The sequence below is a fragment of the Musa acuminata genome, unplaced genomic scaffold (genome assembly GCF_036884655.1).
Source record: "Musa acuminata AAA Group cultivar baxijiao unplaced genomic scaffold, Cavendish_Baxijiao_AAA HiC_scaffold_1137, whole genome shotgun sequence".
Taxonomy (NCBI): Eukaryota; Viridiplantae; Streptophyta; class Magnoliopsida; order Zingiberales; family Musaceae; genus Musa; species Musa acuminata.
In genome coordinates, this window is record NW_027021349.1 from 2,845,930 (window position 1) to 2,866,517 (window position 20,588).

General features: G+C 39.3%; 1 protein-coding gene across 1 annotated transcript; it reads right to left on the bottom strand.

The window, feature by feature from the left end:
- Window positions 1-7,301: 7,301 nt before the first annotated feature.
- On the bottom strand, window positions 7,302-9,408 carry LOC135670941 (uncharacterized). The gene is made up of 2 exons (XM_065178719.1): window positions 9,279-9,408; window positions 7,302-9,074 (listed from the first exon to the last, which is right to left on the bottom strand). Exon 2 carries the CDS (start codon window positions 8,991-8,993, stop codon window positions 7,401-7,403), a length of 1,593 nt encoding a protein of 530 aa, XP_065034791.1. The 5' UTR covers window positions 8,994-9,074; window positions 9,279-9,408; the 3' UTR covers window positions 7,302-7,400.
- Window positions 9,409-20,588: the final 11,180 nt, after the last annotated feature.

Below are 20,588 nucleotides of genomic sequence, written 5' to 3' on the forward strand. Positions count from 1 at the left end.
TAACCTCTACATACAAGTACCGAAGGTTTTTTTTTCCTTCAGATAAAAATATTTCTATACTTTTGTGAGAGCAAAGACTTTGACACAAAATGAATAATTCAGATAATTAATAATCAAAACACAATCCTAAAAATTAGTCGACGTAATATCTATGTGGTTTAACACTATCAAGCTTTTCATTATGCGAGAGAGAACTTTAAATTTTTCAAAGTCAACCCAAACTCAAGCATAATTATCACTCACCAAACTCTATAAGAGAGAAGCCTAAATCCTTCACCATCACATATATTTTTTATTGGGTATTTACAAAATAATAGAATCTTAATTTCTAGAACATCTCTCGTAAAAGTCTTCACGTAACTACCATTCTTCGAGGAGAGGAGTGTTAATGCTTCTGATGTTTTCCAGGAGGAGTAATCCTGTAATAGCTAATCTGCAGTGCGATCACTGTGGTACTGCTTCCATTTTTATGGTTTCCAAGGACACCATAACATAATAACAGTAGTTGAATGACTTTAATGCCATCAACATTATTGGTTTAGACTTTAAAGAGATGGTTGCATAAAGATTGTTCTACTACATGCATTGCATGTGTATGTACAAAGATGTGGGGAACATTTTCATAATATCTATTGCAGCCGTACAACTATAGGAATGAATGAATTCAGTTTTTCATTTGAAAATCATATTTATTTTCACATTAATTAACGAGTACAAGAACCATGTGTTTATAAATCTTTAGTGTTGTCCTTGTCTCAAAGATATTTTTGGAGCGTATCCAAAAAGATAAAATAGTACGAAATCATTCAAATCGAATAATTTCTCATAAATCTTTATGCTTGTATGAATGATGATAAAATATTAACTTATCAGAATGATATTAGAAGGATGGTCATGAACCCTCGGCTCTCCTATTATAGGCACGGATAAGAGCATTTAGTCTTACATTTATTAAGGAATAGAAAAATTATAAACCTCTACCGTCGACTCGTTCAAAATAGATACTTCTCGATGATGATAAGATGTTGACTTTCTTCTAAGCAATCTTAGATAATACAATGCATTTTTACTAGCTAAACAAGAAGGGGTGAGGAGGGCGTTGGCATTTTCAAGAGGGTAATTGATCTACTTTGTGTATAGTTAATTTTGTAAAAGATATATTTGGACTTGTAGATTACTCAAGTAAATTTTATTAATCACATGGTTTTAGATAAAATAATCAATATATATGATATCTCAATTTGTTTGAAGAGAAATCTTACTTTGGACATTTTTATTTTATTTTTATTAATACATATAGATTGTCGACCGATGAATCAGTCTGATTGATTTACTATCAAAAGTGCAGGTCTCTTCTGATGATTCTTCTTGATTGACGTGGAGAGATATAATATCCCTCATTTTTAAAAATTGTGTAAGTGCTTGTTTGTAATATAGGGACCTAAATATAAATCTTAACAATTAGATATGATTTATAAAAGATTTATATTAAATTTAAAAAAAACGGAGGACATGTGTCACTAGCTAACCTAAGGATGGTGCCACCTATGTTTGTTCTATGGATGACTACTAAGGTTCTTTCATGCATACTTGCCACCTTGTAATCCTTATATTAGCCAAACCTAATGCAATTAGAGGAGAAACTAAAGGAGAACTTAACAAAAAAAAGTGGCAATCAGCGTAGATTTGAGAAGAGAAATGACGAGGATTTGAAATAGAGGAAGAAGAAGCTTTGCTTTGGCTTGAGGTTTTACATCAATTCCACACATTTTAGACTCAAAATTTTCTAAGGCAAGTATTTTAACCCCTTCCTATAGAAATCTTGATATCTGATTTTAGTTTAATTCTAAAAAATTTAGAAGATTTTGGCTTCGTATATGATATTTCTGTCATTTGGGAATAAAACTATAAATTTAAAAATTTTTGAGATTTGACCAATTTATATTTTAATAGCCAGAACTTTCTGCATTGATTTTTGATTTAGAAGAAACCAAATTTATCCGAAAATAGATTCATAGCTCTTTCTTTTGATACTAAGATTGATAATTTTGGAGTTCAATTACCTATCCAAACTGTTATTTTAACTGACCCTATGAAATCTGTAAAACAAAGACTGTTGGTTCTGACCTTTTAGTACTCTTTTGCTTATAACTCTATGTTGGAAACTCTTATTTATGAAAAATATAATTTATGAGAAACTAGACTCATAAATCTTTCTGTACATATCTGATTTGAATGATTTAGAGTATAAATGCCTATTGAAGTATCAGTTCTAATCAATTCTATGAATTCTACAAAACAGAAAAATTGTTCTCTGACCTTTGATTACTAAACTATTGATAACTCCATGTTAGAAATACAATTCATATAAAAATTGAATTATCTAAAACTATATTGATACATCTTTCAAATGACACCTATATTGTATAAATTGGAGCATAATTGGTGATTCAAATAGTTCATGAAATATGCCTATCAAATTCAACTATAATCGAGTTTTCATCGATTTAGCCTATTCTTGTTTCATCTCTTTGGAAATTGATTTCAACTAAAATCCTTACTTCGATTGAGCTTTACATTATTACTTCAAATTCCTGCATACTCTTGTCCTACAAGTATTTGGATACCTGAATTTGTAAACTTTATGTTTGTATCGTAATATTTCGTATAGGCACATGCATTCCGTTGTTCTACATGTGTTTCTGATATGTGTCAATTTTATTATTCGCAATGTTCTTTTATACTCTGACGTTTGTGGGATTATTTGGACCTTCGCCAAAAATGAAAAGGGATTATTTGAATCTTTGCAAGAAATGGTAAAGGGATTATATGAACCTTTGCTAGAAATGGTAAAGGATATGTGCCTAGAGCCTACGATACTCTAGATTATATTTGAGATTCCACTTCACCTTCTATATGTTTGATATGATATTCAGAGCTTTGGTTGTATGCTTCTATGTATGCTTTGGATAAGAATGAAATGAATACAACATCAAATACGAAATTTGAGCTTATGTTTCGTATTTATTCTTTGATATGTTCCTAAATGCTTCTTATACCTCCGAAATGTTCATATGCCATCAATACGTTTTAAAATATTCTATATGTCATTAATATACTCCAAAATATTTCATAGGTCATTGATATACTCCAAAATATTTTATTTATTATTAATATACTCCGAAACATTTCATGCACCGTTAATATACTCCGAAATATTTCATATGCCATTGATATGTTGCGAAATATTTCATATGCCATTTATATGCTCCAAAATATTTCATTGATATACCATTGATATGCCCCAAAATGCTCCTTACACCATTGATATGCTCCAATTAGTCTTTACTCACTTGTTATGAATAAAACATACTTTGAATTAAATGACATTGTAATTCTGCATTCGTTGAGTGGCTATCTATAAACTCTTGTATCCCTGTCTTATATTTAATATCTTATTTATTTTAAACTGTCCTCTTTCATCATGGATATGTTAGTCGCTTACTTACTGAGCTCTATATGCTTACTTTGTTGCTATATAAAATTTTTATGATAGTTTTTCGCTCGCTAAAATGTTTAAATTGGGCTGAGGTAGTGGAAAGCTAGAAGATTTTGGACAAACCTTTAGTGGATGATATGTTTTTATTGTATAAGTATACTTGGTGTCTAATGAAATATTGATGGTAAATATAAACTTATGGATTTTGTAAAAGTTTAAAGGACCTCTCACATTTAGGATTTTAGAGTGTTAAGTTTAATTTGTGTAATGATACGAACATGTGGTAAATATTGATTTTTGTGATTGTATAGAATACCATACTTGTGGATTTATGAGGTGGTTATTGTCTTGGTGAGTTGGCTTTGGATTTTATGATTCATCGAGTAATGTGGTATATGATTTTAAACTACACAGGTTTTATGAATTGTGAAATTATAGATGTGAATAAATTGAATAATTTCTCAGTGTCCTTAAATGTGTGTTTGGATCCTGGATTATTGTCAAAATCTTAATATTGCCGATTTGAGATGAGTTCATGCTTCATGAATGTGAAAATTCAGGGGGGCACGACAAGAGTAAACGTTACAGGAAGGATGAAGAAATCTATAGAGAGAGGCGGTTCATCGAGAGCGGCTTAGTCTTAGAGCGGTGAAGCATGATTGGAGAGGTGGGCATTCGTTGTTGGGTAGCCTCCTGGTCGTGCCTCCGGGCTGCGTCGACGATCTTGCATAACAAGCCTGAGCCAGGGGTGTCTCGGCTCGACCCATTCGATGCTTACGTCAGAAAACCGAAGAGGGAGGAAGACAACATTATCAATAGTGTAAATGAGAAAGTAAAGAGCATTTTTTTGCTTGGTTGCCTTAGCTTGGCCCGAGGCTTGGCGTTTATACTTAGGCACTGGGTAGAGCAAATGAGTCTATGTCAAGTACTCCTTTACCTTTAGTGGAGGAAGCATTTAATGCGGGCAATTTACTGGCATATACCCCAAGAAGTGATGCCTAGGGACTATAAGGGTGATGCCTTCGATTTGGTTGCCTTACTTCTTTGGGTGAAGTAGGGCGTTGTTCCTTCGTTGTCTATTCGGAAAGGAAGGCTAGTGAGGCAGCGTCATGTCATCGACCATTAATGCAGAATCAGATTCTTTTTCCCAATTGCAGGAACGGTGAAAAGTATCTGACGCCTTCGTTTGGCTTCCTTGCTTCTTTGGGTTAGGCAGGGCATGGTCCCTTCGTCGGTCTTCTGGAAGGGAAGGCCGAGGAGGCTAGGTCACGCCGCCGACCATTAATGTGGAATCAAATTCTCTTCTCCAATTACGAGATCGATGAGTATGTCTCATGAGCTTATTTCGAGAAGCCGACGGAAGCGACAAAACGACATGATCTTTTGGGTGATTGTAGGGAGTAGATAGTTCTTGAGCTTTTACTTAGGTATTATTTACGTGACGGGTGAGTTGAGGAGTATCGAAATTATCCCTATTAATTTTTATATTGATCTTTATATACTCAATGTTTGAATTAATATAATTACTTTCTCTTTTTAAAAAAGAGAGAAAAGATAGTGCAAGCGTTAATATCCCCTTACATCTTACATTCATCCTTTCTAATAACCTTTATGTTATAATTATTTTTTAATTAGACTCAAAATTTTGTAAGATACCATTTTCTGATAGTTATATTCGATATCTTAATAAAAAGGTATATCATTTGAATAATACTCATTGGTTATAATTTTTTTGCACTTTTTATACCATATAAAATAGAATCTTAAATAACTCTAATTCATAATTTATATATTAAAAAACATTTTCCCTCTTATATTTTATTTCTTAACTATCTTTTTAGTTTTGTTTTGCTACTTGATTTGCTTAAAGAGGTTAAGTGAAATCATTTTACGAGCAGGCTTGCATCAAGAATATTACCAGTTGAACTTTAGGATAAAATTTTTGATCAATCACACAAATATGATAAAATTTGAGTATTTTCTTAAAATTTATCTTTAAAATTATTATTTTAATTTTAGTGGTTTTATTAATCGGAATCCATAAACCATAACTTTTCTCCAAAGCTCAATATGTATATTTTTAGACTTTTAATGAAAAAATAATGTTGCTATAGATATTATCGTTTAATTAGGATTAAAATATCTAAATATGACTTAAAATTTAAGTTTAATTAAATATTAAACAGTGAATTATTGAGATTCCTTATGGATTTATCATTTGTTGTATGCTCCACCGAATATGAGTAACCAACAATAGAAGGGCTAATGCTTTTCGAGTTCTTAAATTAATAATTTATTTATCTATTACTTCAGTTTTTGCTATATTATTGGCAATTAGGTTTCTCTCTTCTTTCTCATATGTATCGCCATATAATATGAATAATACAGGGCCTGTAGGAATTTTTGAGTTCTTTAGACAATATTAAGGTAGAATCCGACCCGTTATCATTCCCCAAACAAGAGCCCACCTTCTCTTTCACACAATTCAGCCAAGCCCACAGTACGAGACCGGGACACAAAACAGGCTCGAACCGGTTGCTAATGGGACCCATTGTTTTAAACCAATAGAAGGGAGATATTTGCTGTTTGGTGCCGCGGCTAAGACACAGGAGCCGAACTCCATCGTGGAAGAGATGATGCCGCTGTGGTGACCGTCCGATGAGCAAGCTTGATATGATGCGAAGTAACCCGTGGAAAGGGAGATCACCGCGATGACGTCACAGATGGTTTCGCTCGACTCGAGCTCGACGCGAGTCGATTACTGTTCTTTCGCAGATCTGGTCAACTAATATACGGGTGACTTTGATCAGGAGTTTGCCGTCTGGCTTAAAGCAGGCAACAGCTTTCTGCCATCACTTCGTAACAAGGGCCCCACTCCAAGAAAGATGTGTCGGCTATCCGAAAAGCTGAAACCTGCCTGGCCTTTGAAAGTTGATCCAGCAAATTATGTGAGCTGATTGCCACGCCGTGCATGGCCGCCATCTGTCCCTTCGTCCTCATCCCGCGAATCTGCTATATACACCCCTCACCGGCGTCCCGCTTCCCGATTCCGAAGCTACGCCGTCGTGGAACATGGCTCGTCAGCTGGTCCCTGCCTTCGCCTACACCGCCGTCTATGTCAAGGACGTCGCTAGGTCCGTCGCCTTCTACTCCGACGCCTTCGGCTACAAGGTCCGCCGCCTCATGCGCCGCCACCTTCGACTCCTCCGTCGTTATATTAACCGTCTCTTTGATGGTGAGCGTTGGAGAGCGGGCAGACGACCATCGCGTTCACGCCGTTGCACCAGAGGGGGAGACGGACGAGCGGACGGGCGCGGTCCGGCCGCCGGTACGGGATGGGGAAAGAGGCCCCGTGGAGGTCTGCTTCGACTACCCCGACGTTGATGCGGCCTACAAAAGTACCGGTGAGCCTTCCCGAGGTGAAGGAGTGGGGGCAGAAGGTGGGTTAGGTGCGGGACATGGACGGCATCGTCGTGCGCATGGGAAGCCATGTGGGGGACGGCACTTCTCACGTATGAAACCTCAGCTCACAACAGCAGCAGAAGCAGAGGAGGAAGTGCGTGTTTGACTTCTGGTAGTGGTTCTGCGTGGATCAGAGACGAAATAATTGGGGTTGAATCCGAGATACTTTGTTTTATAGGCTCAAATATGTATTGATTGTGCCTAACATAATTACGTAGAAGAAGGAGATCCGTAACTCCTCTTGAATCCTATATCAAAATAGGAGCCAGGCAAAAGGAACAACATTTTTCGTAAGAGTGGGGAAGCCGATCGGTGACAGAGTTGCAGGAGGAGTTCCACATGACAAAGATGAACTTTCACTTCATACTTTTCTTCCTACGATACAATCGAGTTAGTAAACAACATGATCACCGTCCAAGACACACCAAGTTCCTGCCCGTCAAGTCAACATGAGTTCATTGGCACCAAGATGAGGAGGGCGCATGCACACATGAACCTCATGTTCTTCGGGCCCAGCGCTGCGTTTAGGCACCATGATCTCCAGAACTGTTCCGGATTCATCGTAGTAAGCTTCCAGCTTAGCATCTTCAGGAATCCGGGTTGCTAGTGGTATTTCTCTCACAAATTCCCCCGGAGGGCAATGCTCAGGAGAAGGATCCGTGAGCCGGAATGTTCGATCGTGTCGTTTTATGTAAGGCATCCGAGCAATGCTGACACAGGAGATCTTGACTATCCCATGTGTCAGGCTGTTCCTCCATGATACCTTCACCCGCTGCTGATCGGAGAAAGGCAAGCTGACCATGATCAAGTACCCTTCTTCATCCTCGTAGATCGTCTTTGCAGCAGTCACCGGGCCGCACGCATGCCTCATTACACCAGTGAACTCAGTCACCCATGATGGCTCCGTCGCATGAACTTCCATATCTTGAGGCCTATCTGACAATGGATTGCCGGACGAGCAACAATCCTCGGACGCCCCATGGGAAATGAAGTCTTTCCTGCGCTTGCTGTAGACCGGTGAAAGGTCCATGCAATCTCCACCTGCATGATTCGATGGCTGGGTGGAGAGGTTAAGACCCGAACCATTTAGCACCTTCCTCGAATTGGGATGCGCTGCAGTCTTGAGAGGAGGAGGGGGAGGTCTCTCGAGCTCAAAATCCGTGCTTGGGAGGTTCCTCCATGACTCGAAATCGCTAGCCTCGGCTGGGATCGAGAAGTTCAAGTTCCTGCCGGTGAGCTCGGCCCACTTTTTGCGGTCGGCCTCTGTTATCACCGAGAGGTTTGGCGACCGAACCACTTCGATCCCATGGACGCACTGGGGGTTGGAAAGCCCCCTGTACTGCTTCCTCTGCATCCGGTGGGATCGCACGAATCCCTTGTCAACGCTGAAAGGGAACTGAGGTTCCCCTTGGCGCGAGTGGCCGTTCATGTAACTCCGCAGCTGCATCTTCCCCAACGCGTTCTCCGGCCGCTCCTTGAAGACCCACATGTACATGTTCTCCATGTCGTGCTGGACGAGGAAGACATCGAGGCGGAGGTCGGACTTGTCGAGTTCTGCGTCGCGGACGACGACCTTGCCCTTGGACTTCTCCGCCAGCACGGGCTTGAAGTAGTAAGTGAAGAAAAACCACGCGCCCCATATGCTGTCCCCTCTCTTGGCGCACTTACGGGCCCCGGCGGCGCCGCCGGTGCCACCCACCTTGGGGAGGTTGAGAACGGCATCATGGTCGTAGATCTGGGGACCCAGGCCGACGTCCAGTATGTCCATAGGGTCAGGGTCCCAGGGCTGCTGCGGAGACGACTGGTCGACCAAGAGCGGGAGATTGATGTCGGGCGGGCAGGAGAGGACGGACTGCTGTCGCCGCTGGATGTTGGAGATCTCGTGGTCGCAGTCATTGTGGGCGGGGACCGTCGCCGGCGGCGGCCCGGCGGGGTCCATGGAGAGGACGGTGGAGGGGGGATGGGGGTTCTCCATAGTCAGGGTGGTGAGGATGGAGTCTCCCATGGCGTGGTCTCGCTCGCTCCTCTCCATCTCTTCCTCCGCCCACTCACCTCCTCGCCTCTTCCAGTCCTATCTAGGGTTGGAGATCCACGGAACATCCCATAGACGGTCCTTTACAGCTCAGTTCCATAAATCCCACCATCAAATCTCTAATAAACCAAATCAAATCCTTTTCCCAACTCCAACCACTTCCTCTCACCAAAACAAGAATGCCCAAGAACAAGGGGAAAAAGTCGAGATTTTTACGAATAAAGCATCAAAACCGCTCGAGAGAGGGGACGGGAGCAAATTGGAGGGATCTGCTTCAGGGGTTACCTTTCGGAGCTCGAGGGAGAAGGAGAGGGTTTGAATCGTGGAAGAAGAGAGCAACCTCGACGCTTCCGCAGCGGTCGGCGCCTGCATTCGTGGTGTGGCTGATGAGAGAGAGAGAGAGAGAGAGAGAGAGAAGAGGCCGAAACGGTGACGGGTCCGTTAAAAAAAGCCGGGGTTGGGTCGGGGTCTCCACCGGATGAGGCCGGGTTATGACGTTAGTTGACGGTGACGGCAATGTGGTGAGTTGTCAGTTTGTCAATGTATCCGATCCTGATCCGATTCGTATATGATAAGGTGGATAGATTATGAGACTTTGATTCCCTATGAAGACACGTACCTCATTAATGTTTAAATAATAATAATTTTATTATAATTTTAATTAAATAATACCTTATATGTATAATATAAGCATGATAGGAATATATGAAACACGGTTCACATCCATGATATGATATGACGAATCACACTAGCGATGGATCGCCTTTGCATTCAAAGTTTGAACAGTATTTTATGTCCAAGGATGGAGTTGATTTGGTCTCTTCTTCTTTTTTACTTTACTTCGTGCGAAGAGAACCTCCCTCCTCATATTAGACTATGTCAAGAAGTTATTAAGTTAATGAGAGTGACTAAAATGTTAGATTATATAATCATATTTAATTAGATAAAATATGTTATTAATATAATTATTTTTATATTATAATATTAATTTAGGATAGAATTTTTAAGAAAATAACTTTGATGAGAGGGACACTTTTAATTAATTTTCATTTATTTTCTACGTTCACCTATAAATCGATGAATTAAATACGATACGAGATCTATTTTTAATCTCTCTTAGTCTCTATTCCATCACTTATAATAATCTTATGAATGACTGAAAAAAAAAAAAAAAACGTAATCTTGATCTTGATCCATTATTATTTTATTTTAGTTCTTAGCATTAAATTTTTTATATAATTGTAGCATGATTAAAAATTTATGTTTACAATTTGTATTAGACGTTGTTGTTTTGAAATTAAATATATTACATCATAAAAGTATATCAAATCTATTTTATTTATAAACACCCTTTACTTGTACAAATATTATATTCAATTTTGTTTGTATGATGCTTAAACAATCAATCTGTGTTATCAATTTATTTTCTTATCTCGTTCGTCTTATCACCTACGTACGAGCGATGATGCAAGATAGGTAGAGTCGGGGATGACATGTTGGCAATATTTGATCAGTGGACTATCATTGATAATTTACTATCGACGACAAGACTATTGAGAGCGACGACCTCTATTGGTCAATGACCATAGACTAGACAACCAACTGCTACAGTGAGTGGCTATTGTGTACAAAAACATAGATGATATTCTTTTTTATGTCAGAGTTAATAACAAAATCTAAAAGGGTTGAAGAACATAACTATGATAATATATATATATATATATATATATATATATAAAGAAAGAGAGAGTCAAAGAATCTATCTCTCCTAGAAATCCATTAAGAATTTTTGTGATTAATATTTGCATTTGTTTCCTAAATTTTAGAGTTTAATAAACTCCCTCTCCTAGACTATCATCTCATAAAAAACCATTAAGAAAGAAAATGTAATATATCCTAATTGATAATAAAAAGATTATTTTTAATTAAATTCAAATTTATTCCAAATTTAGATTATTTAGGGGATTACATAAAGGACGTCAGATATTGTGCTGGTGCAGATATTTTCCTTTTACTGTATATTATTTTTCTATATTATTGGGCTATAAATCAAATTGAATTTTGATTTATTCCTGATCTACTATTTTTTTATTTTTATTTATTTTAGTATATGATTATCCAATGAGTGTCATGTGGTATGATTAAGGCACTGTGATAGAGTGAAAAATCATAAGCTTACATATCCACAGATTAAACAAGTAAAATTATTTCTATATTTTTCAAGTAGATAATTTCTTTGGAATTAGCAAATTGATCATATGTAAGTATGCAAACAGCTAAGGCAACAATACGAAATGATGCATACTTGCAATGAGAAATATGATTAAGATAGACACAGAAATTTACTAAAATAATTGGTCATTATTGTTAAGATAAAAAATAGATAAACAAGTGTAGAAGAAGTTGATTGTTATTAACATATCCCCCTTCCTTTTATACCAGTTAGAAGGGAGAAGTTTCCTCAACAGGTTATAGGATTTTCCTAACTGTTTGAAGAAATCTCTCTACTCTATTGAGGGAAATTCTCTAACCTTGAGGAAACTTCTCCCTTCTAACCTGTATAAAAGGAAGGGGGATATGTTAATAACAATCAACTTCTTCTACACTTGTTTATCTATTTTTTATCTAACATGGTATCAGAGCAGTTCCTCCTTGGCGACAGCAGTATCGCCGTGTGTTAGCCAAGCGGCCACAGTAACACACTGCCTCAAGCGGAGTCATTGAAGAAGCACAAGACACGGATTTAGAGCCAGTGCTAACGAGCACCATTTTGGCTCTGCTCATCCACTTCTTCTCTTCCTTCATCGTCGGTCTTGCTTTCTTCGCCGGCCTTGCTCCCCTCCTATTTGCTGCCTACAACAGACACTCTCCGTCGCCATCACGCAAGGAGGAAAACATTCTCTCACTGCCTCCTCAATAGCAGTGAACGGCGAACAGCGGTGTCTTCCTCGCTTCCCGGCCAACAGCAATCGCAAATGTTACATCTTCCTCTACCGTAGCAGCTTTCGCTATCGCTTCCCTCTACACAACGGCGCCTCCTTAACGGCGGTGTCCTCCTCCTCAATAGCGACGAACGGCGAATGACGGTGTCTTCCTCGCTCGGTCTTCCTTGCTTAATGACGACTGCCGTGTCTTCCTCCTTCGCTGTCGCAGCCGTTTCCCGGCCAGCAGCAGCCGCAACCGCTGCATCTTCCTTCCTCTACCACAGCAGCTTTCACTGTCGCTTTCCTCTATACATCTAATTCCTGCAGATTTCTCTCACTGCAGTTTCCTTGAGTACCGTTGTAGATTTTCGTAGCCATTTCCCGACGAACCGTAGTCTTAAGTACCGCTGCAGTTTTCGCGACCATCTTCCGGCGAACTGCAGCCTCTACAATCTGCTGCAGCAAGCAGCAATCCACAGCAGCAAACCGTAGTCTTGAGTACCACTGCAGTTTTTGCGGCCATCTTCCGGCGAATTGCAGCCTCTACAATCTACTGCAGCAAGCAACAATCCACAACAGCTGCCGGTAACTTTGGGCACTGTTGTAGATTGCCCAATCTGCTACAGCAATCTATAGCAGTAGCCCCCTCCCTCATTCTCCACCTTGTGTGACCTGAGTATCACACAAGGTTCGCTGCATCTCTTCTACAAAAAACAAAAACAAAACAAAAAAACAAAAGAAAAAAATGACTTCGTTCACTTCTTCTGATGTTTCAGTTCCTATTGGGACTCCCACTTCTTGTTCTTCTATAGGGCTTACATGGCTTATCTCCATCAATGCTACCACGCTGATCCCCTTTAAGTTATCAAAGGGTGGCAACTATGCGTCCTAGCGAGCTCAATTTTTCTAATCTTTTATTTGGATACGACTTGTTAGGTTACATTGATGGCTCTTTCAGTTGTCCTCCGGCCATGCTCAACATCCCCGGCGATCCCAGTCCAGTACCCAATCCAGCTTACAAACTGTGGCTACGTCAAGATCGTCTCATCCTCCAAGCTATTCAAGCTTCAATTGCTGGATTCGTTGCTCCCTTGATATCTTCATGTGTGATAGCTGCCGATGCATGGTCTACACTACAAACCACCTTGGCAAATCATTCGCGTACTCGCAAGCTCAGTCTTTTATCCAAGCTTATGGTGACAAAATAAGAGGGAAGTACTATCTCTGATTATCTACAACATATCATGGTTATCATTGATGACTTGGCCTTGATAGGTCATTCCCTATGTGACGAAGAGGTTGTCATTCATACCCTCAATGGTCTCGACACCAACTACAAGGAATTGGCTGCTGCAATTCTGGCGTGCGACTCGCCAGTCTCTTTTGAAGATCTCTATGATAAGCTGACTGACTATGAGATGTACTTAAAGCGTGCGGACAAACTGCCTGGATCAACTGTCACAGCTCAAGTCAGTCACAAGTCTAAACGGAAGAGCACTCGGTACTTGCCGAACATCACCCAAGGTTTGGCTAATGCGCCTCTTGATTCTGTGAGTTCCATGCAACACCCCTCCTATCCTCCTAGTCATCACTTCTCGCAAAGTGGTAACTCCAGCCATCATCCGTCTTGGCATCCTGCCCTACCAAGCCATCAAAGACGGGTCGTTTGCCCTACCTAACAGTTACCGAGCTTCAAACGGGTCGGTAGGGTAGGACGCCAAGACGGATGATGGCTGGAGTTGCCACTTTGCGAGAAGTGATGACTAGGAGGATAGGAGGGGTGTTGCATGGAACTAACAGAATCAAGAGGCGCATTAGCCAAACCTTGGGTGATGTTCAGCGAGTACCGAGTGCTCTTCCGTTTAGACTTGTGACTGACTTGAGCTGTGATAGTTGATCCAGGCAGTTTGTCCGCACGCTTCAAGTATATCTCGTAGTCAGTCAGCTTATCGTAGAGATCTTCAAAAGAGACTAATGAGTCGCGCGCTTGAATTGCAGGAGCCAATTCCTTGTAGTCAGTGTCGAGACCATTGAGGGTATGAATGACAACCTCTTCGTCACATAGGGAATGACCTATCAAGGCCAAGTCATCAATGATAACCTTGATATGTTGTAGATAATCAGAGATAGTACTTGTTAGGATCGAGAGCACTAAGAGGGGGGGGGGGTGAATTAGTGCAGCGGAAATCTTTTTGCGATTAAAAACAAAAGCTGCGTTCGTTCGATAAAAATCAGTTTTGAAGCAAAAGCCGACTCTAAGATAACTTATGATTAAGTGCAGTTTACGTCTAAACGTAGTCTACGTCTAAACACAATTTACGTTTAAATGCAGTTTGCGTCTAAACGCAGATTTACGTCTAAACGCAGATTTACATCCAAACTCAGTTTACGTCTAAAACGCAGTTTTACGTCTAAACGCAGATTTACGTCTAAACGCAGATTTACGTCTAAACTCAGATTTACGTCTAAACTCAGTTTACGTCTAAAACGTCTAAACACAGTTTGGACAGTTTTACGTCTAAACGCAATTTTACGTCTAGACGCAGTTTCAAAGGGATCTGAACTTAGAAACTCGTTCGTAAAAGCGCAGAAGACAGTTTTGCAGAATCAAGGCGTAAACGTAAACTGCAATGTAAATATCGCACGAAAACACTGGTTTACGTCTGAAAACATATTTGGAAAGATCAGCACTTAGAAACTTGTTCGTGAAGACGCAGAAGACAGTTTTGCAGAATCAAAACGTAAACGTAAACTGTAATGTACGAAAACACCGATTTACGTCTGAATGCAGATTCTGAAAGAACAGCACTTAGAACTTGTTCGTAAAAGCGCAGAAAGTAGTAGTTATGAAGGAGGTTTGCAGTAATGATAAAGTGCTCAAAATAAACGCAAACCAGAGATTTAGAGTGGTTCGGTCAGTCTTGACCTACTCCACTTTTGGCTTCCTCCACCGATGAGGTCACCGACGTCAACTAGAGGCCTTCCTTCAATAGGCGAAGGCCAACTACCCTTTTACAGTTTCTCTCCTTTTGACAGGCTCAGGAGACAACCTTTACAGACCTTTCTCTCCTCACTTTACAACTCAAGAACTTGAAGAACAGAAGGAGGAGACTTAAAGGCTTTACAACACTTTTGAGCTCTTAGAATCACAGAAAAGATCAAGATTTCGGTGTAGGTCTGTATCTTTTCAGTGCTGAATGGGTGGGGTATTTATAGGCCCCAACCCAATTCAAATTTCGAGCTCAAAACGATCAAATCCCGGAATTCCGGGATCAGGCGGTTGCACCTCTTGACTGGAGAGGTTGCACCGCCTGGCAGAGCTCGAAGACCGAGCTCAGGCGGTGCCACCTCTCTGTCAGGGAGGTTGCACCGCCCAGTCTTGCTCGAAGACTGAGCTCAGGCGGTGCCACCTCTCTGTCAGGGAGGTTGCACCGCCCAGTCTTGCTCGAAGACTGAGCTCAAGCGGTGCCACCTCTCTGTCAGGGAGGTTGCACCGCCCAGTCTTGCTCGAAGACTGAGCTCAGGCGGTGCCACCTCCCGGCTGGGGAGGTTGCACCGCCCAGTCTCGCTGGGAGGCTTAGCCCAGGCGATGCCACCTCCTGGCCTAGGCGGTTGCACCTCCTGGTGCAATCAGGGTCCGAATGGTTAGTTCCATTCGGCCCAATTTTAGTCTTTCAGGGGCCCAATTGCCCCAAGATTAAGCCAAAGGGATCACCTCCCATTTTCCAACTTAATCAACGTGCTAACTACGATTAAATCTAAGACAATTTCTGCAGCTTTGCTTCGGTGCGTCAATCGCTTCTTCCGGCGAGTTTCCGACGAACTTCCATCGATCATCCGATGAACCCTCGGTGATGCTCCTGCGGACTTCCGGCAAACTCCTGGACTTTGCGACGATCCACTTAGCAAGTTCCGACGAGCTTCGCTTGGCAAGCTTCTAGACTTCTCGGATCTGTTCTCGCAGAACCTCCGACGACCGTCCGAACTTCCGTCGAACTCTCGAACTTCCAAAGTGATCATGAACTTGACTCCGGCGCAACTCCTGCTGCTTGTCTAACTTTCATTGTTGATAATCCTGCACACTTATCTTAACACATAGATTAGACAACAAATGACAATTGACTTCATCATCAAAATCCGAGATTCAACAATCTCCCCCTTTTTGATGATGACAATCAATTGATAATTGAGTTATCCTTAACTCCCCCTGTCTATATGCCATAGTTGAGATAAGTCAATCTTGAATTCAAGACCTAAGAATTCAAGTGACGTATTGATAAGTTAGATCAGTTAAACTTATCAATACTCCCATCATGATACTCATCATGATGTATCTCTTCAAAGATGATGTCAAGGCTTGACATACATCAACAAGTTTGTATGATTGTGTTTATAACTATTCATCATGTAGTTTAAACATTATCATATAAAGCTGTGAAACACTATTACATGATGCACACATTTGAAGTATTCTAGCAAGTTTTGCATTTTCTTCACATGATCAATTTAGGGCATAATGCAAACTTCAGCACATGTTCATATGTTCATATATTTCTTGATGATGCAAGGATGGCATAATCATAGCAGTGTTTATCAATTCATATATTTCTCCCCCTTTGTCATCAACAAAAAGCATAGTAATTATGATACCAGGAAAATAAATATTAGCAAGCTTATAGAGGAATTTTACGTAGATTGCTTTAAAAACTTCTTCCCCCTTTATAAAGATTGCTTTAAAAGCTTATAGAGGAATTTTGGAGTACATACATATCACTTCATCAAATTTATTCATGAAAGTGTACGAGAAAATCTGTTTTATAGCATTCGAATAAATAAGATGCATTCGGACAAGATTTTGTTGCAGATTTTCACATAGAAACATGGCAATCAAGTGATGCAATATAGTCCGAAAAATAATTTTAGCAAGTTTATCTATTCGGACATATCAACATTCCTAATTCTCTTCTTATGAAATCAAATTGTTCTTCACTTAGAGGTTTCGTAAAAATGTCAGCTAGTTGATGTTTAGTGTCAATGAATTCTATGGTTACGTCATGATTAGTGACATGATCTCGTATAAAGTGATGTCTAATATCAATATGTTTTGTTCTTGAATGTTGTATAGGATTCTTGGTTAAACAAATTGCACTCGTGTTATCACATTTAATGGGAATATCTTTAAGATTAACTTTGTAATCTTCTAAAGTGTTTTTCATCCATACAACTTGTGCACAGCATGCACTTGCTGCAATATATTCAGCTTCGGTTGTTGATAGTGCAACCGAGTTTTGTTTCTTTGATGACCAGGAAACAAGGGCATGTCCTAAGAATTGACATGATCCTGATGTGCTTTTTCTATCTAATCTACAACCAGCAAAGTCTGCATCAGCATAAGCAATTAACTCAAAATTCTCTGATTTTGGGTACCATAATCCTAGATTTGTGGTACCATTAAGATATCTAAATATTCTTTTAACTGCTTTGAGATGAGATATCTTAGGATTTGATTGAAATCTAGCACAAAGTCCTACACTGAACATGATGTCTGGTCTGGTTGCAGTGAGGTAAAGTAAACTTTCTATCATACCCCTATAAGTTTTTTGATCAAAGCTTTCTCCACTTTCATCAATTTCTAACTTAGTGGAGGTGCTCATAGGAGTGTTACTAGCCTTTGAGTTGTTCATATTGAACCTTTTTAATACGCTCATGGCATATTTAGTTTGACTAATAAAGATGCCATTGCTTAGTTGTTTGATTTGTAAACCTAAGAAGAATGTTAATTCTCCCATTAAGCTCATTTCGAATTCAAGACTCATAGTTTTAGCAAAAGATTCACAAAGAGATTCATTTGTAGAGCCAAAGATAATATCATCAACATAAATCTGAACAATAAGAAAATTATTTTCAAAATTCTTGATAAATAATGTAGTATCAACCTTGCCTTTTGTGAAGTTATTTTTGATAAGAAAAGAACTAAGTCTCTCATACCAAGCCCTTGGGGCTTGTTTTAAACCATAGAGAGCTTTAGTTAATCTGAACACATGATTAGGGAGGCTATTATTTTCAAATCCAGGAGGTTGTTCAACATAAACTTCTTCGGAAATAAAGCCATTTAAAAAAGCGCTTTTAACATCCATTTGAAATAACTTAAAATTATTACTACTAGCGTAGGCAAGGAGCATCCTTATGGCTTCCAATCGAGCCACAGGTGCGAAGGTTTCTTCGTAATCGATACCTTCTTCTTGGTTGAAACCTTTGGCCACTAATCTAGCCTTGTTTCTAACCACGATACCATTTTCATCTTGCTTGTTTCTAAAAACCCATTTAGTACCAATTACTAAATGGTCATTTGGCCTAGGAACAAGCGTCCACACCTCATTTCTCTCAAACTGATTCAATTCATCTTGCATTGCGATAATCCATGAATCATCTTTCATGGCTTCATCAACGCATTTGGGTTCAATTTGGGAGAGAAAGGCGGCGTTGGCACAAAATTTTTTAAAAGAAGATCGTGTTTGAACCCCCTTTGATGTGTCTCCTAATATTAGCTCCTTAGGATGAGCATCTACATACTTCCAATCCTTGGGTACGGATATTTCGGAAGTGGATGCATTCAAGTTGCTAGTTGGAGAAGGGGTTTCATTTAAGTTTAAGGAATCAAAATTAACATCATCATCAAGATCATTTTTCTTAATTTCGGAAATCTCATTAAAAACAACATGAATGGATTCTTCAATAATTAAAGTTCTTTTATTGAAGATACGAAAAGCTTTAGAAACCGAAGAATAACCAAGAAAGATTCCTTCATCGGATTTAGCATCAAATTTTCCTAAGTTATCCTTTTCATTTAAGATAAAACACTTACACCCAAAGACTTTAAAATATGAAACATTGGGTTTTTTGTTATTCCATAACTCATAAGGAGTTTTGGTGAGTAAGGGTCTTACTAGTACTCTATTCAAAATATAGCATGCAGTGTTTACGGCTTCGGCCCAAAAGTATTTGGGTAGGCTGTGTTCATTCAACATGGTTCTTGCCATTTCTTGTAGATTTTGATTTTTTCTTTCTACTACCCCATTTTGTTGAGGATTTCTTGGAGTAGAGAAATTATGGTTATATCCATTGAGTTCACAGAATTCTTGGAAATCGTGGTTTTGAAATTCTCCACCATGATCGCTTCTTATTGACGAAATCATAGAACCCTTCTCATTTTGAACAAGTTTACAAAACTTGGTAAAATATCTAAAGCATTCATTTTTTTGTTTTAAGAAGTAGGTCCATGTATATCTGCTATAGTCATCAACAATGACAAAGGCATATTTGCTACCTCCTAGACTTGATGAAGAGATTGGTCCAAACATGTCCATATGGATCAATTGTAAGGGCCTAGAGGTGCTTATTTGATTTTTAGTCTTGAAACTACCCTTAATCTGTTTACCTAATTGGCAAGCATCACATACATTATCTTTGATGAACTTGATATGAGGAATTCCTCTTACAAGTTCTTTAGATGATATTTGAGTGATTAGTTTCATGCTAGCATGACCTAATCTTCTATGCCATAGCCAAGCATCTTCATTTAAAACTGAAAAACACATTTCATTACACAAGTCATTGATGTCAATAGTGTATACGTTATTTTGTTTTAATGCAATCATAGACATGTTTTTATGGGGTTTTTCAATGATACAAGCATTGGATTCGAATTTGACAATGTATCCTTTATCACATAATTGACTAATGCTCAAGAGGTTATGTTTTAAACCATCAACTAACAAGACATCTTCAATAAAAAAGTTGGATTTGTTACCTATGGTTCCTTTGCCAATGATTTTACCCTTGTTGTTGTCTCCGAAGGTAACATAGCCTTCATCTATGCTAGAGAGCTTAGAGAATTGAGATGGATCTCCGGTCATATGCCTTGAGCATCCACTATCAAGATACCATCTCTTGCTCCTAGCTTGGGATGGTGTGGGTTTCTACAAGAAAGGATAATTTTTAGGTACCCATTTGCTTTTGGGTGCCTCACAAATAGATCTATATTTTCTATCATGTTGCATAGAATTTGTCATGGTTCCTTTAGGAACCCAAATCAATTTGTTTGGACTTATTTTCTTGAATGGACAACAATGTATCTTGTGTCCAAATTTGCAACAAAAGTTGCATTTGTTTTGATGTTGAACATGTAAGATGGAGCCTTTTATGAAGGTGGTTGGATTTTGGTGAGAACTTCTCACGAATCCAATTCCACTTCTTTTGGGAACGTGACCCTTATTTGTAAGGATCATGTTCAATGACTTGCTACCAACCTCGAATTTCTTCAAGGTATCCTTGAGTAGCAGGTTTTCTTTTTGGAAAGTTTTTAAATCATGACATTTGGTACATGAATTTAAACTATCATGACTTTCAACTTTTAACTTGTCAAACTCACAAGTAAGACTATCATGCACCTTTTTCAGCAATTTATATTTTCTACTGATACTCTTGTATTCGTCAAATAAGTCATTGAAAGCATTTAATAATTCATCAAAAGATAAATCAGCATTTAATGAATTCGTTACCTCCTCTCCGATAGCCATTAAGGCGTAATGAGAAACTTGCTCGGTGTTGGACTCCTCTTCCTCAGATGCGCTCGAATCATCCCATGTTGCTTTGAGTGCTTTCTTCTTTG

Bases quoted from the DNA above. Each gene is read 5' to 3' on its own strand.
- LOC135670941 (XM_065178719.1), bottom strand. From the start codon at position 8,993: ATGGAGAGGAGCGAGCGAGACCACGCCATGGGAGACTCCATCCTCACC.